We start from the raw sequence: 24,529 nt of genomic DNA on the forward strand, positions 1-24,529 counted from the left end.
CAGCCTTCGATAGGTCAAAAGCCCTGAAAAAAAATACACAGTCTTCCGTATTCTCTTTTGTCTATGTTGAGATGTCAAAAAAACTAAAAATAACTCATAGGTAGAAAAAACCCAGGTGAGTGAACAAGTATTTAGACACACTTAAAATGTTGTTCAAATATGGAATTCAGGTACAACATTTTGAGTGTGTCCAAATACTTGTTCACAAAATCTGGATTATCTCCAATTACAGGAGTTATTTTCATATTATTTTTTGACATCTCATCAAAGATGAAGAAGAATATGGAAGTAATAATATGAATTAATAAGTAATATGAATTAATTAATCCAGATTTTGTGAACAAGTATTTGGACACACTCAAAATAAATAAATTATCTGGTCAAATTATAAGCTTAATAATAAAAATGAAAATGGTATTTTCTGGCGTTTCTCATGTGTGTGATTATAATCCAGGATTCGGATCTCACATACTAATATAAGAGTTTCTGCTTAATAAAAAAAAGCTTCTTTACATCTCACCAATAGATGTCTCTAGTGAAGTTCTAGTGATTCAAGAACAAAGTTTCTAAATTGGTTCATATATATAGAACTTCCAAGAATTTGAGTAGTGTGGTTGTCAATAATGGGTAGAATTGGTGAATGTTACACGTGTGTAAAGTGATCACTTAAACCAGCCTATGACGGTCGTCAGCCCCGTAAATGCCCAGACTTCCATATTCTTCTTCACTTTGATGAGATGTCAAAAAATAATATGGAATTCAGGTTATTTAAAGAGCAGGATTCAAATTCATAATTAATACTGAAATAAAAGTAGTGAAAAACATCCTTTAATATATAACTAAATAACCAAGTTTAATTTTAAACATCTTTGAAACATTATATTTCGACTATTTTTATAAAATTGTTGACAGATTTTCGTGAAGATTCATAATAATAATTTTCGTTAAAGGTTTTTTTTTAAATTTCTAAATTAAAAACATTTGTTTTATTTTACCACTTCAGTTTATTTTATTATAACGACTAGTTTCGGAATTTTTGCTTCGGAATCTTCAGGCCTTAATATAAACTAGAGCATAATAAATAATTATTTGTTCTACAATTAAGGAGAGGGGTAAGATAGGGGGAGAGGGGGTTAATCAAAGTGGTGGGTTTGAAAATAAAGAAAAAATGGAAAGTAGAGATGAAAATTTTTTAAATCATACATTATTTTTTAAATTATTATTAGAATTAAAGTTTTATTGGATTTCTAAATTTTCTAAGCAATTCATAATTTGCCTTTGTGTGGTACTTACTGGGTTTAATTAATTTAGTTTATGAGAATGGAATGAGTGATTTGTATCTATTATGTGATTTGAAAATTCCCAAAAATAATAACATCCTGTACAGAAGGAACGGAGAGTTGAAAAAATGTGGTTTTTCAGTTTCGTAGTACCTCAAAATTAGCATTCAAAGTGCAAACAATAGGCTGAAAATATTTTGTTTTTTTGTTCCCAAACATTTACGACAATGTTTACCTTTCAGAATTACTTAATAATGGAAAAGCTTAATTAAAGTTATAAAAAAGAACATCGCTTGAAACCTCAAAAGATAAAATAAAAGCTAAGGGCAAAAGCTTCAATGGAAAGCTATTTGGTTAGCTTTGTACAATAACGGAACAATAACGTTTTTCGTATTCGTTCATTTTTTGTTTGCTAATGAATAAAACAATCTTTGGCATATAAAATAGAATGAGCAATTCTTGAGAAGTTTTTAATGGAAATTTAACTAACACAAATATTTTTTATCATCACATTACGGTCATGGTTGGATGGAATATACATTCTCTAAAACCATAAATTCTGCTTACTCTCTGTAAACTTCTTCTTCTTTAACCCTCTTTCCTCCACTCCTTCCATAATTTTTCTGTTGGTTGCTGCTTGCAGCTAGTTTTTACACTTTTACAGCGGCTATGTCGTCGGACCATCTTTTTTGAGGTCTTCCAATGCCTCTTTTATTCTCCAAGTTCTCCATCTCAAAAATTTAGGGGTCCATCTTGTGGGTTCTTGTTGCGCAACACGTGCATTATTTATTTTACATTGTGCATTATTTATCTTGTTACAATCTGTCATACCGTTTCAATCTATCGGTAATGAAAACTGCTCGTATACAGATGTGATGCGAATAAAAAAGGATATATATAAAGTCATAATTTATGAGAACTTTTTATTTCATTTTTTATTTCATAAACATACCACGCACTGCATAAGCATAACATCGATACGATGCAGTCCCCTTTGCTTTTTTGGGTGTGGATAAGGTTCAAATAAACCATTATGGTTTCTTTTAATATTTTGATGAAGATTCGTGGCCAAAAATGTGAAAATGTGATGAAAAAATGGAAGAATTGTTTACACATAAGTTTCGTAAAAAATACGAAGGGTTTTTCAGTTATTTCGAAACCCCCCGTTTTTCCACCCCACCTGTCCCGACGCGTTTTCCACACACTTCCTTGAATTATTTCGAGCGAATCAGCAGTCCGTAAATTCATGTAATATTGTTTTCCATCTTCGTGCGGCTGCTTTAGTGTTACCAGAAAGGACAATAAAAACAAACGGGTAATATTACCTCCGGCGATATTCCCTCGAAGCCGCTCCAAATGTCCCCATATACAACATTTTCCACTCGTTACATTTCGCAACATGTGAACGTGTGAGGTTGTTACACCATTAAGCTAAGTCTTCGGTCGTAAAATGCTACAACTTTAAACAATTGTTTCATTTAAAAAGGGACTTGTAATATCTGTAATATGCAATAAATACGTCACGTTTTAACCTTCTTCTTCTTCTGCTTGTTGCTACGGTTTGAAAAATTCCTAATTGTTGCTTTTATTGAGTAAAAAAATAAGTAGTCAATAAAAGCAACATTTACGTTAAAGTGGTTAGAAAAAAGTGTTTTATTTAATAAAATTTGTATACCTGTTCATGTGAAGACAATACTCGTATAATACAATTAACCCTATGATATGAAGCTTATTTCATTTATTCGATACCAGAAAATAAGCGGAAAGACCAAAAAGAGAGTAAAACAATTTAAAATATTAGGGAAAGTATTTATATTTTGAATAAAATAAGAATTTATTTTAAAAAATCATTACTTTATATGAATTTTAATTCAAATGAAGCAAATATCATACTCGTGAGTACATTTCCTATTTTGCGTGCGAATGCTTTTATTTAGTTATTTATTTTTCTCTTATTTATGAACGACTATGTTTTCTTTCAAAGGCCATTCACAAAATCGAGTTGTTTAGTTTTTGACGAGCACAAAAAATATATTTTCGGTCAACCATTTATGACAGTTCCAACCATAATTCCCATACAATTATTGCAGTCGTAAAAAAAGAAATTTCCGCTAACTCGACTGTTATTGTAATTGTTTGAATTATTTCAGGAAATCGTATTTAGTTATTTTTAGATTTTCGGGGTCCAATTTTTACTTTTATTCGACTTTCTGAATTAGTACGGTCATAAAAGAAATGTAAAAATAAAAGAACTCTTTTGTTACCATCACAAATAATTCTATTGTGCCTAAATTTTTGACTTTTTTAGGTTTCTTTCTTTTTATATTCATATAATATCAAAGTTCTATCGATATTGCTATTTTTCATTGTTAGTACCTTGCTTTTATTTGTGTATTAATGTAAAGATACCATAGTACGTTATTTTGACGGATATATCTTTACATATGAACCATTTTTTATTTTCTATTTTTATATAAAATATTTTATTTCAATATTGTATTCCATACACTTTATTCTTTGCCTTGTTTATTCATATTATTTCTTACGAAAAATCTTAAGATTCATATTATTTCAAAAGATCAATGAAAATTTAAACAATAGGTCTGTAAAAAAATATTACTTTGATTTTTACTCACGATAAACATGAAATTGTAATAAATTAATTTTATTATAAAATAACAACTTGCCAATATATTTTCCACCAAATACAGTGTAACCGGGTTCCATAATTGTCATAAAATGTTGTGACAAAATGAATTTAAATTGTGTGAATTTAAGTATTCAGTAAACAATTTAAATGACGTAGGTATATAAAAAGAATTGTCAACCAACGGTTCCAGACTCACCCAAATACTCATATTATTCAGATTCACACACAAAAATCTATTTCTATAGTAAAATTATTTCAAATCATACTTTCAACCCTCACGATAACTAATATGTAGTTAATATTATATTGCACTACTCAAATACCCTCAATTTAAAATAACGTTTTTAAACCCTTATCCGCACCCAATGGACATAGGGCACTGCATCATACAAACGCAGTGTTATTTTGATCGTTAACACATGAAGGAAAAGTGATCAATCCTCCGCTTCTGGTACCAGTCCAGGGTAATATTGAATAAAAATTAATAATAATAATAATAAAAACCCTTATCCGCACCCCAATGGTGCATAGGGCACTGTGTCATATTAACGCAGTGTTATCTTAATCGTTTACACATGAAGGAAAGGTGATCAGCCCTCCGCTTCAGGTACTAGTCTATGGTAATATTGAATAAATATTACAGTGAAAAAATCACTTATATTAATTTTACCCTCCTTGGGAATCGAACCCGGGACCTCCAGAACGGTAGCCGAGCGTGCTGACCATTACACTACGGAGGCGGACGAAAATTAGAGTGAGAAAATCAATTTTATTTATTTGATGCCCCCTCATGGGAATCAAACCCGGGACCTTCAGAACGGAAACCGAGCGTGCTGATGATTACACTATGGAGGCGGACAAAAAATATATATAAATAATATATATTAAATTACAGTTTTCAACCCAATATTTTTCATTTGAATGTAATTTACAATGATTAAAGAAAACACTTCGTTTTTTACCACTTGAGTTTTATTAGACTAAATGTTTCAGAAGTTAAACTTCCATCATTCAGGTCTGTATAATAACATTATACAGACCTGAATGATGGAAGTTTAACTTCTGAAACATGTAGTCTAATAAAACTCAAGTGGTAAAAAACGAAGTGTTTTCTTTAATCATTGTAACATGTCTTACCACAAAGTTAATGCCGAAACAATAAATGAATGTAATTTCATTATAGAAATGGATTTTTTTAAATAAAAATATGGTATGCTTCTAAAATAATCGATGTTCTTACAGACTGTATTCTTGAGTTGTTGCTTGTAGTGGGTAATTAATAATTGTAATATACAGGGTGGTTCAAGAACATTCGGTCTCACAGGAAATTAATGCATCACTCGGTGAACAGTTTGTATACAATACGTATAACTAACCTCCACTTACATTTATTTGTAGAATTGAGGATTTCGATTTTCAAATGCATCAACATCAAATATTGTTTTCATATTTTTGCTTTATTTGGTAGTCTGGTTATTGACAGGCCAGGATGAAATTCATTATCAATGCAGAAATAAAAGTAATGAAAACCTTTCCTATGCACCATTGGGATGCGGATAAGGGTTTTTTTATTTTTTTTATTTAAAAGGCTGTTTTCATTACCTTGGACATATAGCAAAGTGAAGTTGTTTTTTTTCTATTACGTTTGGAGTTTGCTGCTCTTAATTCTGTGCACCTTAGCTAATCTATTTATCTTCATTAGAGAATCTTCTACTAAAGGAGATGTATAATTGGATTCTGCATCTGTGCAGATGAACATTCTACTGCGCTTGCTCTGGGAAATTCGTTATTTTATGCAAATATTGGGCCAGACATAACATTATTTCGCTTCAAGTGGAATTTAAAACTCATATTTACCTTAGAGATCTATTTGATATATAAATCTACTACTTCAGGGGAGATTTATTTCGTGTTTTATTATATGGCAACACACTGTTTAGTTCTTCATAGTTATTCACATTTCTATGTCCAAATTATACAAGTAAAGGTATGTAACCTCGAGCGCCTCATCTTTTGCTACTATTACTATTTCTTCTTTCTGTACCATACCTACCTATTGCTATTTTTCCATTTCCTTTCAACAGAATATTAATAATACATAATCCTAGATATTTAATTTTTGGAACTTTTTAAAACCGGTTTCAACATGAATTTTGTCATCTTCGGTCAGCACGCTCGGCTACCATTCTGGAGGTCCCGGGTTCGATTCCCAGGGGGGTTCAAATAAATATTTGTGATTTTTTTCACTGTAATATTTATTCAATATTACCCTGGACTGGTTCCTGAAGCGGAGAGCTAATCACCTTTCCTTCATGTATAAACGATCAAGATAACACTGCGTTATATGACGCAGTGCCCTATGCACCATTGGGGTGCGGATAGGGGTTTTATGATTATTATTATTCAGGGATGGATATGATATATACTAAATTTAAAACTGTGAAATATTAACAGGTAAATATAAACTCTCGTTTATATTTTGACCTGAAGATGGAAGCATAGCTTCTGAAACTAGTTGTATTAATAAAATAAACTCAAGTGGTAAAAAACGAGTGTTTTTCTTTTACAATTTCATAATGTCTTACCACAAAGTGAATGCCGAAATAATTAATAAAAAATATTGATTTTTTTTTCTTTTTTTTCAGGAAAAGGCGTTGGAAATCGATTTGACGATAACCGCCTAACCCTTCGGATACACAGGGGTCGCGGTACAGCCGGCGGGGGTCGCAGGGTGCCCCAGGGCTCACCGCTCAGCACGGGCTCAGCTCATAGCACCACCACATCCCTAGGCAGCGCCTCCCCAGAAAGACTACACAGGTATTATTTATTGCTAATAGAAGCAGAAGAAAACTGAAAAAACTTGGCATATTATGTTGCTTCCGAAACTAGTCGTAATAAAATATAAAATTCAAGCGGTATAAAACGATTGTTTTACTTTAAATTTAATTTGAAATTTTAAAGAAAACACTTGTTTTTTAACACTTGAGTTACATTTACTTTATTCAAACATAAAATTTTATAAATATATTTTTTAAGTCTCATCAAAGATGAAGAAGAATATGGAAGTCTGGGTATTTAGGGGGCTGGCGACCGTCATAGGCTGGTTAAAGTGATCAATTTACACACGTGTAACATTCACCAATTCTACCCATTAATGACAACCACACTACTCAAATTCTTGGAAGTTCTATATATATGAACCAATTTCGAAAATTTGTTCTTGAATCATTAGAACTTCACAAGAGACATCTATTGATGAGATGAAACGAAACTTTTTTACTGCGCAGAAACTAATCTTTTATTAGTTTGTGAGATCCGAATCCTGGATCACATACAATCACATGCATGAGAAACGTCAGAAAATATCATATTCATTTTTATTATTTTAGCTTATAATTTCAACAATTAATTTATTTAAAACATTTTTAGTGTGTCCAAATACTTGTTCACAAAATCTTGATTATCTCCAATTAATGGAGTTATTTTCATTTTAATTTTTTTGATATCTCATCAAAGATGAAGAAGAAACAAAAAAATAAGAAAATGACTCCTTTAATTGGAGATAATCTAGATTTCGCTAACAAGTATTTGGACACACTCAAATGGTTCTAAATTAAATTTGATTGTAAAAATAAAATTAATATAACTCAAGTGGTAGAAAATAATTGTTTTCTTTTAAATTTCAATATATCTTACCACAAAGTGAATGCCGAAATAAAAAATGAAATACTTTAGTACTGAGTACTGAGTATTGTATACATCGCTGAATAAAATACATTTTACGTTGGCATTCCACCGATGCAACAGTTAGAAAATCATTTTCATACCTCGCCCAAATTCAAATTGGGGAAAAGCTATGAAATTTGCAGCCTGACTAAATCCGGCGGAATCTCTCGTCTATTCAGCTGAAAGCTCCAACAATTGGGAGAGCGCTTTACGCCCTTCTGTAAGTCTGTAATAACAGTAGGGGAAACAGAACAATAATGAAAATGCTAATGCCTACAACGTCAGGCCCATACTCCCCGGGTCCTCGGAACACTCGAAGCAACCCTTCAGTGACGGTGAATTTCAACCTGCTTGAGCTTGAGAAAGAGCAGAAACCCTTTTTTTTAGTATTATATGTGAGGTCCAAATCCTGTTATAATTGATTATTTAAGTTTATAATTTGACCAGATAATTTATTTACAACATTTTGAGTTTGTCCAAATACTTGTTCACAAAATCTGGATTATCTCCAATTACAGGAGTTATTTTAAAAATAGCTTTTAATTTTAAAAATAAAATGCATTCACTTTTGTAACGTTTACCATTCTGCTAATTGTTGACCATCCAAATTGCATTTTTTTTAAGATAATGCATTGTTATTAATAAAATGTATAAGTGCAAAATTTCCATTTTTTTTTTTAGATTCTATTACTTATTACAACTTTTAGGTTTTAAATGCATAAAATTTCAAATAGTCATAAGGACTAAGCATAACTTTCTTAATATTAGCGATGGGGATTATTTGTACCCCTTTAGACCAAGAGCAGGTTGCTGTAGAATGTATGCAAATATGATGGTAATTCCTAGACGGACTTACTGCATGCTGCACATAGCCTGTTTTGTGTTCCTATACCTTCGGGCGTGTCTAAGTGGAATCAGACACAATGTGAGCGTTCTATACATTACACAATAAATCTCTGACATAGGTAGTCTTGTTAGCTGAAATAATACAATAACGTATACATCTATGTATGTTTGTATAGTGTTCTAAATCATTTTACACATTTGAGAAGGGATCAAAATTTTGTAACTAATTTTGTCTTTTCTTTTAACCATTAATGTTGCAATCCCAAAAATGGATAAAATATAACAAATGTTTAGTTTTTATTTTACTTTTTTTTACGACCAGTGACCGGGTTTTGTCATTGTGTAACCAAGTTTAAAGACAATATTTACAATACTAATGTAATTATGTTTTAAAAAAACAATAACATAAACAAAAACAATGTAACGTCCAATTCCTACGAAAAAAACCTGTTTAAATATGAACATATAAATACATTTATACACATATTTAAAAATGAAGATAAGAAAGGGAATATAAGGCTGGAGAAGGAATAATTGAAAAGATTAGGAAGAGTTCTTTGCGGTGGTATGGACATGTGAAGCGAATGGATAACGAGAGGAAATATATGTGGCGATTGTGAGAGGGAAAACAGAACGGGGACGACCGAAAAAGGCTTGGCACAATCAGATCAATCAGAACCTAAAATTTGGGGGTGTCAAAAGACTGCGTAATCGGAGGGCATGTATGACTAGATGTATGGATGTGAAGGAGGCGTGGAGTGTATGTCAGGACAGAAGAGTGTGGCGTTCCATCCTTTCTGACTACCCCTGCGGGGAAACGGCGTGATGGTAGTAGTAGTAGTATATATGTATACATAAATAAACGTGTGTGGATATATAAATCTTCAATTATTTGTTCCCAATTATATCTTTTTGAACGACCCAAGAAATGGTCTCGAATCACAATTTTTCGGTATCAAATTCAATGATCTCCAACAAATATAATTGCCGCTTCTTTAAGAGAATGTTTTACAATATTCGTGTTTTATTATTATCTCAATGACCCTTGAAATATACCGAATCAAGTGCCTTCATTATGGCTGAATTTTTTCTTAATTAAAAGTGATTTATCAATTCTCGTATGGCAGAAAGGTCCAACAACTCAATTATTTGTGACCCAATTATATTCAGTATTTTTACCCTTCGTCCCTTAATAAATTCAATAGATGAACATTACTAACATGAACATATTCTGCATTAAAAGGGTCTATTTTAAAGGCTTCGTATTTTTATTACAAATTTGAAAATTTATTGATTTCTCTTCACATATTAAAATGTCGTTTAAATAGGTATACGAAAATTTGAATTTTTAGAGTGATTGGCTGGTTTAATTGACCACTTCACTTACTTTTTTTTTATATCTCAACATGAATGAAGATGAATTTAGACTGGGTATTACAGTCAAAACAATCATGGGTTAACAGTGAATGTTACACATGTGTAAAGTGATCCCTTAACTAGCTTCTGACAGGTAGTAAGCCCTGTAAATACCTAGACTTCCATATTTTTTGTTATCTTTGTTGAGACGTCAAAAAATATTTAATAAATGATTTATCAAATCAGCCAATATATAATCAAAAAGTAAAATAAAATAAAAAGTGGAAATACCAGAAATGTGCACAAATACTCGGACTCACATAAAATATTGTGTACATTATACACTGTACTTTTATATTTCCACTTTTGATAGAAACATATTTATTTTACATGTAATTTACAAAATAAACAACCAGTAGGTGTGCTTTTTCTTTGGAAATGAGCAGTACACAGAATAAAGTGTTTAAAAAGTGCAAATAAAATATGTGAAAATTTAAAAAAAATGTAATTAATGTTCTGTATAGCTTTGCAGCCCATTCATAAAACGTTGTTTTTTTTTCTTTTCAGAAACTCGAATCAGCGAAGGAGTCACGAGAAGATAAAGATATCCGTTTCGTATCCGTCCAACGAGCAGATATGTCCGGCCAGGAGTCCAGGAAGCCCTCCAGCTCTGTATGCTGTCCACTACTGCTCGCCGGGGGGTCAAGAGCTCACATCTTCGGCCCTCTACAGAGGCAGGGACAACCATCTCAGAGTCACGGGGCAGAGGATGTCTGGGTCTAGGAATTCCAGACGCTCTTCCAGTTGCGACTCTAGCTCCGTCACTCAAGAAAGAGAACTGAGTCCCTCCCCCTCATCAGCGCTCTTCGAAGATCCAAACAAACCAAAAACCCAAAGAAAAATGGGTAAAAGAAATATCAAAGCCCAAGTTAAAAGGTTCAGAATGGAAACCAAGGCAGCTAAAACGCTGGGTATTATTGTAGGAGGCTTCATCTGTTGCTGGTTGCCTTTCTTCACTATGTACGTTATAAGAGCTTTCTGCGAGGAGTGCATCCATCCCTTAGTATTTTCCATTCTTTTTTGGTTAGGCTATTGCAATTCCGCCATAAATCCCTTGATTTACGCCTTGTTTTCCAAAGATTTTAGGTTCGCGTTTAAGCGAATTATCTGCAGGTGTCTGTGTAATAGGCAAGCTTCGGGAGGCACTTCCAGAAGAGGATCGGATGGCTCGCAGATGAGAGCCTGTAGAAGTCCTAGTTATAATCCTCAGGCGCCGGGGAATTCCTTGGGAGAAGATTCAGATCCCGCGGTGGAAGGTTCAGACTCCAGGTGACGTACGGATCACGCGCATCTCTGTGACAAGTCCAACGGCCATGTGGCGAACGGCTCCTTCAAATGGAATGGCAAATCCAGAAGAGAGACTTCGGGACAATCGTTGAAAGACCAAAAGCATCAGTATAATCAAACAGTTCTGAAGTACTCGTGGAGTTCGAGGAACAATGACCATTACGAAGAATACAAGGGCAAAAGGGAACCGTTCATATTCTCTGAACAACTCCCATCTCCGACGGATGCGAAGCTGCAAAAAAAGATGCAGAATCTTCTGATGAAAGATGGCGCTTCATCTGCGATGCTGAAGATCGATGAGAAAACTGAACTTACTTCTTCGAGAAATAGTTTGGCTTCAAAAAAGGGCGATGACCCCAATTTAGACGATAAAGTCTCGTGTGTGGATAAGGGATCTATTGTGACCCAAAAAGTGTGCGGTCGTGAGAAAGATTGCAGTAGTTGTATTGAAATGAAACGGTTTGCAGTTTCTACAACTGCACAATATGTTTAAAACAATATTTGAAAGAAAAAAAAAACAATAAACTTACTTGATGTTCGTACTTAAATGTCATATGAGTATTAAAATTGTTTTGAATATTGAAAGCACTAACTTTGTGGATCATATTAAAATATTATATTGAGAAATAAAAATGTGAGTGGATCAAAAAAAGAAGTAATTTTATTTTTCAAAATAATAAAGTATTCATCCAAAGAATATGATATCAGTTTAAATACCGTTTCATATTTTGCTGTTTTTTAAACATTTTTTTTTGAAAAAATGTTCAATTATAATGAAACGGTTTATGAAATAAACACTTTAATTTTACAACAAATTTTTATATTTTCAAATGTAAATATGTATGTTTATTTTCAGAACAGTTGATAAATGACATACTTCTTATGTTCACATTATGAATTGTATGTTTCGATGTAATGTCTGTGTTATTAGCAAAATAAAATTTATAAACATAAATAAATAATCCCTTTGTTTGAAATAAATATAACTGATTGAATAAGTTGATTATAACTGTCCATTACAGTACTGGACTCACTTATTAAATTAAAAACAGAACTTTTCATAAATGTGTGCATATTACATATTAAGTAAGTGGGTATCTGATAAAATGTAATTTAGCATTGATAAAATGTTATTTTTTTCATATGTTGAATTGAAACGGGTGAAAATTAATTAAGAATTGTAATTAAAAATAAAATTATATTTTAATTCCACTAAATACACCAAAATGTTTATATAATCTGTTTGTATTAATTATTATAAAGTTTAATTGAAAAAAAATGCCATCACTTGATTTTAATATGACTGAAGCGTAATTTTTAATTGTAAATATTATATTGTTAAAAGTAATAGTAAAATGTATTACGTGTGTTGAAATATTGCATAATTATATACTCTGTTCAAATGCGCAGAGAGAAATACGAATGTTATATTTTTTATTTCAATTTCTAAATTTTATATGTTTTGAATTTTTTTTCTACTATTAATTGTTAGTGCAATAATTATATGTAGATCTTCAACATCAAAGAATTCAATTTTTAAAATTATTTTTCTCAATGTTTAGATTTTATATTACAACATTTTTGATGTCAGAAAATCTTAAAAATATTGATGTTTTTAAAAATAATTTATTATTTTCATTGTATTTTCTAACAAAATCTTATAAAAAATAACTTCTCATTATTTCATAAAACACTCATGTTTTCAATATTAAATCTAGGTAATAAAAAATACAATATATCATTTACTATCACGACGAAATTAAAACAAATCTGGCAGCTAAGGTTAAACGTTTTATAAGGTTAAAAGGTTGAAAGTTATATGAACATAACAAACATCTTTAAAAAAATTGCGTTGAATATTTGCATAAATATATTTATTTATTTATATTTATATATATATATATATATATATATATATATATATATATATATATATATATATATATATATATATATATATATATATATATATATATATATATATATATATATATATATATATATATATATATATATATATATATATATATATATATATATATATATATATATATATATATATATATATATATATATATATATATATATATATATATATATATATATATATATATATATATATATATATATATATATATATATATATATATAAATATATATATAAATATATATATATATATATATATATATATATATATATATATATATATATATATATATATATATATATATATATACATATTTAAATATATATATATATATATATATATATATATATATATATATATATATATATATATATATATATATATATATATATATATATATATATATATATATATATATATATATATATATATATATATATATATATATATATATATATATATATATATATATATATATATATATATATATATATATATATATATATATATATATATATATATATATATATATATATATATATATATATATATATATATATATATATATATATATATATATATATATATATATATATATATATATATATATATATATATATACATATATATATATATATATATATATATATATATAAATCGCTTACTCTTTTCAAGAACGTCATAAATCAAAAATCGTCAATTTTCAGTTGTGCATGTTTTTGGAAGGCCCAGAAAATGTACTATATCCCAGAAAAAGAGGCATATTTTTAACATAATATTTACCCGCTACAGGGCAGAAAGTATTGTTTTTGCATTTCGAAGAAAATGAATTGTTTAATTATTTTTCTTACATACTAAATATTTTTTTTAAACGGAAAAAAAAACCTTCAGGTTTTACCTAAAAAGATATGTTGCATAGTAAAAAGTTCAATAAGTGGCTTAGTATTTATTTTTAATACAATTTATTATATTTTTTAACTTTAAAAACGTTCTCCTTAAAAATCAAGTTTTTTTGATTTATGACGTTCTTGAAAGGAGTGAGCGAAATGTGTTATTTAAAAAGAAATTACATATTATTTCTTAACTTTGTGGAAAAACAAAACGATTCAAACATGGAAATTTTAACTGTCGGCAGTCAAATGTGGTGCGAGTAAAAAAGGATATAAATTGTGATATTTATTTTCACTTTACAATTTTAAAAAATTAAGGTATGAAATTAGTACGTTTGCTGGTCCATACATACATGTGAATATTATTTTCTTTTTCTAACCCATATCTGTACCTAATGGTGCATAGGGTACTGCAACGTATTGACGTAGTGTCATCATGATCGTCACTCATGTGAAGGCAACGTGATCAATCTTGCGCTTCAGGTACTAGTCCAGGGTAATATTAAATAAATATAACGGTGAAAAACACAAATATTTATTTGGACCCCCTGGAAATCGATCCTGGGATCTTTATCATGATAGCGTAACACGCTACCCATGACATTGCGGAGACGGACATTGTAAGGAAAATACTTATATTTAAATGCAACGTTACGAATTTGATAAAAGCACTAACTATGTTGAAATGATGATGACTTTTGTTGGTATATTGAAATTCATTATGTAAAATTTCAGTGATATTGTTGATAATTTTGGTTAAATTTAAATTAACTTATTGACACGAGTTTAAAATAAATGTACGGTATATTTTTGTTTTATTTTTAAGAATAAATTATTTATAAGTTAATTTTAAATGTGTATGTCATTGGTGTTAATTTTCTCTGTGATTGAATAAAAATATATATATTTAGTGATGTTTAAAAACATAAATGATTGTATTTTCATTGCCTTCCATTTCCACATTTATAAAATATTAAAAATCAATACATTTTTTTTGGAATACAGACTAATAATGCAAGTGAAGCAGCTCAGAGTCATAAGACTTACTGCTATACCGCTCACTGCTTTCAACGACGTCATGTATCAAAAATCGACAATTTTCAGCTGCGCATGTTTTCGGAATGTCCAGCAAATGAACCTAGCAAAAGCGGCATATTTTTAACTTAATATTTACCTGCTACAGGGAAAAAAGTGTTGTTTTTTAATTTTGAAAAGATATCGTTTAATTATTTGTTTTAAATACTTATACTAAACATTTTTTAAATGGTGAAAAAACATTCAGGTTTTACCTAAATAGATCTGTTGCATAGTAAAAAGTTCAATAAGTGGCTTGATGTTTATTTGTAATACATTTTATTATATTTTTTTACTTTAAAAACGATCTCCTAAAAAATCAAGTTTTTGATATATGACGTTGTTGAAAAGAGTGAGATGCATGTGAAAGGAAATGAAGGAGAAATAATAGACGAGAAAAATCAAATGGAATACTGAATTTAAATTTCTTCCAATGAAGATTAGATACGATGGACAACATACAAATCTACAAACACATATCTAAATTATGCTTTTCAATACCAAATATCGTAGTCATATAGGAGAAAATGACCACGTACATTATTAACAAAAAACGTGATCATTAATATTTGATATCTTACTAGCTTAATATAACCCTAAAAAAATCCCAAAGGATTTTAAACTTGGAAGTAAAATATTTTGAATTGTTTAAATTGACTTACTGCATTGATGTTTATTTTCTTGCCAATCAAAATTTACATAATTGGCTCTCCTGAACATTTTACGTTATGTTATTTGGTCACTTTCTCCTGTACGACTACGATATGTTTAAACACTTGATTTTTTTACTGAAATTTCGAGTACCCATCAATATTAATTTAAGAGAAATCAATGGTATTTTTCAAAAAGCCAATTTTAGATACTTTTTTTGGATCTTTTTGAAGGTACACCTAGCGGATTTTGTTGAAACTTGCTCGCAAAATAACAGATTTCCCGCCATCACAAAATCAAAGGCAACCATGAGATGTGTGAACTACTGCCATCTGTTAAAATAATAATCAAACTAATAATACAAAATGAAATAGTTACAACAGTATTTCATAATTTTGCCTCAGTTACTATACGCAGAGAAATGACTGAATGCTGTCGAAGTGCTATTTTTCAGATGAATTTGCTGTAAAACTATGTGTGATAGACACTTTTTGGGGTTATCATCTCCAAATGAAAATACTAACTCAACAAATGTTTGTCTATGGATGAGATTATTAATAAACTTAAAAATCTGGTCTTATAAAAGACATAATTTTATTAATTAATTTGGCGTTTAATTAGTAAAACTCCATTTTAATGTATGTATTGACTGTTAAATCAAGCATAGATTTTTGAGTCTACTAAGTTGTATTTTATTGTTAAAAAAACACATAAAAATTAATATTGTGACAATTGTTTCGCCTAGTTATAGCATTTACAAACGATTCAATCTTCACATTCGATTGAAAATGCCATAACTAGCCGGAACAATTGTAAAAATATTAATTTCTGTGTTTTTTAACAATAAAACATAGCTTAGTAAACTCAAAATTATTTTTTTATTTAATGTTTTACTTAGTTCCGAATTTCGAATTAGCTTCACATACGGTGTTTGAAAATGATGCGGAATGCATCGAAACACATGTCACAGAAGAATTTAAGAAACAGTGGTATTTACTAAGTAAAACATTAATTAAAAATGGATAGATTTTACCACAATGTGACTGCCGAATCAATTTATGAAATTAGAAAATCTTTGTTCGATTTAACAATTAATTCATCAAGCTTTATGTTAAAAAAAATATATTCTTCAGTTTCATTTTAGTATCACCTTTTGTCAACAGATGTCTATGTGCATATTATTTTCATATAAATTCTAACGCATGCGCACAGTTTATCGATTTTCCTGCCTTGCGCGCGCTTTATAACCCGTTGGCTTGTCAAAATTGCATTTTCCATACCAGTTGCTGAGTGCAACCTTTGACAATGTCAAAACCGAACGCGATTGTTTTCATCGCGCTCATCTCGTGTCACCTTGGAGCAGCCCTCGCAAATTTAGAGGGGCCATTCCTCTTCTGGGGGCCTAAGGACCTCTCCCTGTACAGAAGGCCGGCGCTGAAGAGCCTGGAGCAAGATGACTTGGTGGAGATATACGAGAGCCAGGCTGCCATTGTTGTATTCAACAACCAGGACTCGCTGCCGCTGAGCAGCGATAATTTCCCACGACTAAGGAAGCTTTTGGAAAGGAAAACGATGCTTATTTTGCCTCAGGATTTTCTCGACGTCCATCCGGAATATATTAATAACGAGACGCAGGTGACTTTTGCACGTTAAAAATTACTAGACGTTATCAGAATGTTAATTCAAAAATGATCATTGGTGACGCTACAAAAATATTTTCCCCCGAAAACATGTCTCGATTATCTAATTCCATATTTTTTTACAAATTTAATTTAATCTTTTTTAACAACCACAATATTATTCACCCTTTAGAAAAAAAACAATATTACAAGTTTTTCGAGTTTACGTGAAACTATTTATATGAAGGAAGATGGAAGTCTGAGCATCCCAGGACCATTTAGCTGGCTTAAATGTCCAATAAAAAATTAAATAATATTTCAGGTTCTTTCAAAAAAGTGGTATAGATTAATAAATATATATGTATTTATTTATACCGCTTTTTAAGTTTACTACAGTAGTAGGCAAGTTTTGTTTGCAGTTTCAAGTTTTTCAACATCCATAGAATATATAGAATATCGAAAGCATTTGCGTTCTCAAAAAACTGTTTAAATTGTCGTTTACCTCAAACGCTTTTAAGTATTTATTTATTTATTTCATCATTTAAATAGCAAATAAATAACAAATTACATTGATGTGTCTTCACTGACTTTTCCCATGTCGAGGGCCCATTTTAAAAGATTTATTTATAAAATCATAATTTAAGAAAATTGTAAAGTACCTACACATTTTTTTATGAATATAAATTGTATGCATTTAATTAAAGAAAAAAATTCTGAGTACAAATTTTTCACTTCAATTTTTGATGTTTTTTTTATTATTTTTTTTTACATCCATCTACTTTCGCACACATTTTCAGGAACCAATCATGCGCCAAAGTTGAAGTTCTCCGAATTTACAATTTACATACCTTTTATAAATTTGTGCAAAACAACACACACCATCAGTAGATGAGTTACACATGTTTCCAGGTGATAACAGTGCAAGGCCCCAACTCCGACCGTGATGCGGAGATTACAGAAACCTTCGAGCGATTGGAGGATATATACGGGGCCGGTCGCGTGCTGGGGGTCCTCGGCACGTCCAGTGGGCAGGAAGGAGATGCACTAGACGAAGAAGATGGCAAGAGTTCCCGAAGGAGAAGGGGAGCGGAGCAGGAACCGAGAGAGGCGCCTGTCGAAGTTGTGTATAATGCTTCAGGTAAGTTTCATTTATTATATTATTTTTTGACATCTCAACATAGGTGAAGAGGTCATATAGAGGTCTGGGCATTTACGGGGCTTACGACCGTCATACGCTGGTTTAAGTGATTATTTTACACATCGCTCACTCCTTTCGAGAACGTCATAAATCAAAAATCGTCAATTTTCAGTTGTGCGTGTTTTCGGAATGCCCAGAAAATGTACTATATCCCAGCAAAAGAGGCATATTTTTAACTTTATATTTACCCGCTACAGGACAGAAAGTGCTGTTTTTGCATTTTGAAGAAAGGTAGTGTTTAATTTTTTTTTTAATATACTTAATATTTTTCAAATGAAGAAAAAACCTTCAGGTTTTACCTTAAAAGATCTGTTGCACAGTAAAAAGTTCAATTCGTGGCTTGATATTTATTTTAAATACAATGTATTATATTTTTAAAAATTAAAAACGTTTAAAAATTAAAACAGTGATCACTTTACACGCGTGTAACATTCACCAATTGTACCATTATTGACAACCACACCACTCAAATTCTTGGAAGTTCTATATGAATGAACCAATTCAGAAACATAGTTATTGAATCACAAGAACTTCATTAGAGACATCTTCTGGTGAGATGAAAAGAAGCTTTTTATTGAGCAGAAACTTTTATATCAGTATATGATGTCCGAATCCTGGATTATAATCACATACGTGAAAAACGCCAGAAAATATCATTATTTTTTTATTTATTTAAGCTTATAATTTGACCAGATAATTTATTTAAAACATTTTAAGTGTGTCCAGACTTCCATATTCTTTTTCGTCTTTGATGAGATGTCAAAAAATAATTTGAAAATAACTCTTGTAATTGGAGATAATCAAGATTTTGTGAACAAGTATGGACACACTCAAAATGTTGTAAAAAAGGAAAGTAATTTCAACTTTGCATTTTGGTTCATACTTCTACTAATTCTTCCAGGTAAAATCCTTTTCTACAGCAGTGACTACCCTGTCCTGCGATACGCGGCTGGTGACAATAGAACTGAGGATAAAGTATTCAAGTTGCAGAACTTGGCCACAGTCTCTTCTGATGACAGAGAACAGTTTAGTAGACTCATTGTCACCTTTTCTACGCCCAGTGGAAAGGTAAGAAGATACTGCAAAATTCATATTTATCTCAGTGATTGTTGGTTATTAAGGGGAGATATTTTTACCATCACAACGCAGATAGAGTGTGAGATGCTTCCTCAGCTTTTTTTTTCTTCTTTTTTCTTTTTTTATGTCCTGTCATTCTCCGGTCCGCTCCTGGGAGGTGGAAGACCAGCTATCTCTCCATAGTTTATGTGGTCTTCCTAGGGGTTTGATCCCGCTTATGCTGCTGTCCGCTGCTATCCTCACCACTCGATCCGAACTCGCTCTTTCCACATGATTTCTCTAGAAACGTCTTCTTTCTCTTCCCCACCGCACAACATCTTCAAAATTTTCAGAATTTTCTTATTTCAGGGTTTTTTACTCTGTCGCAAAGTGTTAGGCCTGCAATGGGCCATAGAGTCTTCATTTCGGATGTCCTAAGAAGGCTTTTTGCTCTCGCGATGTCGGCTCTTGTTTCTGTGCTGTATGTTAAGATCGTGAGATGTGAGATGCAATCTTATGAATTTAAAAATACTCGTACATTATTTTGCCACGTTTATCTTTCTCGTATTTCTTATTCGAAAATTTCACGTTTTCCGATGGGCGCATTCAGTAGACGCTTTACGGTGCGTTAGAACGGACAAATCACCTATGCTCAGCTGGCGGTGCGTTGGTACTCCATACGAGCTACGTACTATGACTTCTTTACAAATATGAGCTTTAATCTTGATCACGTATAATTTTTGGATAATTAGTACAGGAAAGGTTAAAAAAGGTATATTGAGATGGTTTAGTGGAACGCATTTCAACTGCTTTAATTTTGTCTACTCTTCTTCATTGAGATAATTTGGTCATCTGAGAAAACGCCTTTCGACTGCTTACATTCTTTTCCCAACTTTACTTCACTGTATAACTAATGCAACTGATGTTCCAGGGTGTGATGGTTTGGTCGTCTTAGGGAAGGCATTTCGACTGCTGTTATTCTTTTGCCAACTCTGCTTCAGTATATAACGAATGAAAGTGACGTTCCAGGTGACGCTGAGGTTCCGCTTCCCCGACAGCCCGGGCTACTGGTACCTCGGGCCCGTGGAGCTGATCGACTCTCGCGGCCAGGAGCTGCTGCTCACGGCGCCCGCGCCTGCCGTGGCCTCGCCCTACGCACTCATGGGCGCGCCCAAGGGCTTCTCCTACCGCTGCGACCGGCCGCCCAGCTGGGCCAACGGCTCCGTGAGCCTGCAGCTGCGCGAGATGCAGGTGCAGCCGCAGCTCAACGGCCGCAAGGGCTTTGGCGCGGCCTATAACTGCGTCACCACTACTACGGCGCCCATCTGGTAATATGACCGTCACTCATTCGTGCATCTGTTCATATATAGCCGCTGATCATTCTATATATCGCTCACTCCTTTCAAGAACGTCATAAATAAAAAAAAAAGATTTTTCAGGAGAACGTTTAAAAAGTTTAAAAATATAATACAATATTTTAAAAATAAATATCAAGCCACTTATTAAACTTTTTATTGTGCAACAGATCTTTTGAGGTAAAAACTGAAGGTTTTTTTTCTCCATTTGAAAAATAAAAGCTTATTTAAAAAAATAATTAAGCAATACCTTTTCTTCAAAATGCAAAAACATCACTTTCTGCCCTGTAGCGGGTAAATATTAAGTTAAAAATATGCCTCTTTTTCTGGGACTAAATACATTTTCTGGGCATTCCGAAAACATGCACAACTGGAAATTGACGATTTTTGATTTATGACGTTCTTGAAAGGAGTGAGCGATATATGATACTCCTCACTTGACCGTTTTTCGACTGTTAAGTGGTTTATAACTAACTGTCCATCATGCATCTGCTCATATATAGCCACCGATCATTCTATATATAGGACTCCTTACTTTACCGCTTTTATCAAGATTTGAATTTTGTACTGACATTTTTGGTGGAACTACATTTTAATAATATAACAACAACCATTTATTTTTTTAAAAATTTATTTTGTTTTTACCGACATAATTAAACTTGTGATGTTGGTAACGACAAAACCAAGTCACTAGTCAAAATAATAAAAAAATAGAAAAAATAAAAGAAAACTTATTTATATTAAGTGATAGGTATGTAGAAGAATGTCCGCCTCCCTAGTGTAATGGTCAGCACGCTCGGCTACCGTTCTGGAGGTCCCGGGTTCGATTCCCAAGTGGGGTAAAATAAATATAAGTGATTTTTTCACTGTAATATTTATTTGATATTACCCTGGACTGGTACCTGAAGCGGAGGGCTGATCACCTTTCCTTCATGTGTAAACGATCGAGATAACACTGCGTTTATATGACGCAGTGCCCTATGCACCATTGAGTGCGGATAAGGATTTTATTTATTACATGTAGAAGAACTATCATTCGTGAATATTATTTTATTTTTCTGTATTTTTGTAGGTCTGGACTTCTGGTTGCTGCAATCCTTTTTCTTGGTACAGCTTTGGGAATCGCAATGATCTCGAATATCAAAACTATGGATAAGTTTGAAAATATCAAAGGGAAAACTCTTACCTTCACCGTCAGCGATTAAGTCTTTATTGATGTACAATATATCTTTTAAATTTAAATAACAATATCATTATCTATCAAATTGTAAAGATACTGCACAATATATTGCAGGAATTAGGTTAAAATATTATCAATAATACTAGGGAGGATTATAAATACTAATACATAATTATAAACCTTACCTATATGTGTATATATATATATAAATTAAACTTTTAAAAAGTAACTTCTACGAGTTTCACGTCATATGAAAGGAAGGGTTAAAATTAATTGATATTTTTCATATTCAATGTGTATATAAAAATATAAGTTCTTTAACGTTGACTTTTTTGAACAAGACAATTTGAATTTTGAACCAATTCAAATGTTAATAGCAAAGAATTTATGAAACTGTTTTGAATTTTTGTCCGCCTCCGTAGTGTAATGGTCAGCGCGCTCGGCCACCGTTCTGGACGTCCCGGGTTCGATTCCCAAGGGGGGTAAAATAAATATAAGTGATTTTTTCACTGTCATATTTATTCAATATTACCCTGGACTGGTACCTGAAGCGGAGGGCTGATCACCTTTCCTTCATGTGTAAACCATCAAGATGACACTGCGTTTATATGACGCAGTGCCCTATGCACCACTGGGGTGCGGATAAGGGTTTAATTATTATTTTATTATTATGAATTCTCCATCACTACAAATTTGTTCAAATTATAATATGTAGTACTGTATTAATTATGATTTGTTTCTCAATGTTTTCTATTTAATTGCTTTGATTGAAAAATTATTATCATATTTTCAAATGTGTATACTGTAATATTATCATAACATTACTTTAATATATTTAATGTAATTAAAAAATTATTGTTATATTATGCTAAGATAAAAAAATTGTTAAATAAATACCTATTTATTATTTGAGATCATTCTGAAACATCAATATTATATATAAGTTTCCTGGATATATTTCCTGAAAAAAAAAAAGTTTCGGACTTTCAATTATCCCGCCTTAACTCCCTCTTACATACAGTATCGAATAGATTTATTGACATAAAACTTTTTTGTTGTATATTCGTAAAATCTTTTGTTTATTATTTATATTACAAATTAATATTTCATATGATCTCATTTCGGCAATCAAAGATTTTACCCTTCTTGACATTTACATATTTTAAAATGGCATGTGGATGCCATTTTTTCGTCTCGAAACCATACCTGAATTATGGACAAAATTAGTAAAATCCTCCTGGTATATTCCATTACCATTTGACCTTCGTTTTTATATCTCTTGTATGTTTTCCAGTAGAATTGGATGATACTTCTCGCTATTCATCATCTTAGTCACTGAAAGAAGCAGCCCTGGTCCATCATTTTTAAATAATTAACATTGTAGTATACATTTTAATCTTTTATGAATTATTATACATAAAAAACTGTTTTTTACATAGAAACGCTTTCTCCATAAGTGATATTTGTATTCACACACGTGCTAACAAAACAGTAAATGAATTCATAAGAATTCAACAATGTTACTGTTAAATAATTAACTAAATTGCACTAAGATGATCATGTATGTAGCGACAGCTCCTCCCATCTGAAAATAAATAAAAACACATCATATAGTTAAACCTCGAGATATGAACACCTCGGGAAATGGACAAAAATACCAACGAACAGGTACTTGATTTGCGAAAGATTTGCAAAGTTTTTGAAATACGTCAATCACTTACAGTCAAGTATAGCGTGTTGTTTATCTGAAACAGTCCTGCTGCTGTGAAGTGGGGTTTTGCATGGAGCAAGTTTGTAGAAAAATGATGAAGCTGAAAAAAAAACGGAAATCGTTAGACACGACTCATTTAGAAGACGTAAGAGAATGGGAGTAATTGTTACGTTACTTGGGGTTGCATACTAGTAATCAAATAAAACTACGTTATACCCTACATTGTAAGTTATCAATTATAGTCCAAATTATTGATTAAAACAGTTTGTGGATTTCAAATAATCCACATGAAGAATGTAGGTTCAAAAGATCAGAAAAATCATCATATGTTGATACGTGAATGATCCAGTTATTAGAACCGATTCAATTAAACCTGTTTTATCGATTATAATGTCATTCATTTTATTTCGTCGACCAAAAACAGTGATTTTCAAACAAGTAAACCGATCAAATTTTAATTCGTTAAAAGTTTCTGTATCAAATCAGTAAACGTAAAATAGTTTGATGATAAATAAAACCAAAATTCTTAATCGGAAACTCAATGAATCAGTGAACCATCAAATGAACGGATCAGTGTTCGTGAACGAGATTTACTCAAAATTGAGATCCGGTCTCTAATATCCAGCCGTTTATGAAATACCCCGTCTTATTGAAAACGGAAA

General features: G+C 31.3%; 1 protein-coding gene and 1 pseudogene across 1 annotated transcript; both read left to right on the top strand.

The window, feature by feature from the left end:
• Nucleotides 1-6,575: 6,575 nt before the first annotated feature.
• Nucleotides 6,576-11,243, top strand: LOC148301425 (octopamine receptor Oamb pseudogene; annotated as a pseudogene).
• Nucleotides 11,244-16,994: 5,751 nt separating this feature from the next.
• LOC148301426 (V-type proton ATPase subunit S1-like) lies at nucleotides 16,995-23,074 on the top strand. Its single transcript, XM_088273279.1, has 5 exons — nucleotides 16,995-17,383; nucleotides 18,277-18,505; nucleotides 19,467-19,633; nucleotides 20,651-20,949; nucleotides 22,049-23,074. The coding sequence occupies exons 1-5, from the start codon at nucleotides 17,054-17,056 to the stop codon at nucleotides 22,179-22,181; spliced, it is 1,158 nt and encodes a 385-aa protein (XP_088129405.1). The 5' UTR covers nucleotides 16,995-17,053; the 3' UTR covers nucleotides 22,182-23,074.
• Nucleotides 23,075-24,529: the final 1,455 nt, after the last annotated feature.

This window comes from Brachycentrus maculatus, unplaced genomic scaffold (genome assembly GCF_059751285.1).
Source record: "Brachycentrus maculatus isolate JH-2025_06_01 unplaced genomic scaffold, ASM5975128v1 h1tg000564l, whole genome shotgun sequence".
NCBI classification, from domain to species: domain Eukaryota; kingdom Metazoa; phylum Arthropoda; class Insecta; order Trichoptera; family Brachycentridae; genus Brachycentrus; species Brachycentrus maculatus.

What these genes read in the sequence shown, in the direction of transcription:
- LOC148301426 (XM_088273279.1), top strand. Translation starts at nt 17,054, where the DNA reads ATGTCAAAACCGAACGCGATTGTTTTCATCGCGCTCATCTCGTGTCAC. An exon ending in ATATTAATAACGAGACGCAG is followed by an intron (nt 17,384 to 18,276) that starts GTGACTTTTGCA and finishes ACATGTTTCCAG; the next exon opens with GTGATAACAGTGCAAGGCCC. An exon ending in TTTCTACGCCCAGTGGAAAG is followed by an intron (nt 19,634 to 20,650) that starts GTAAGAAGATAC and finishes GTGACGTTCCAG; the next exon opens with GTGACGCTGAGGTTCCGCTT.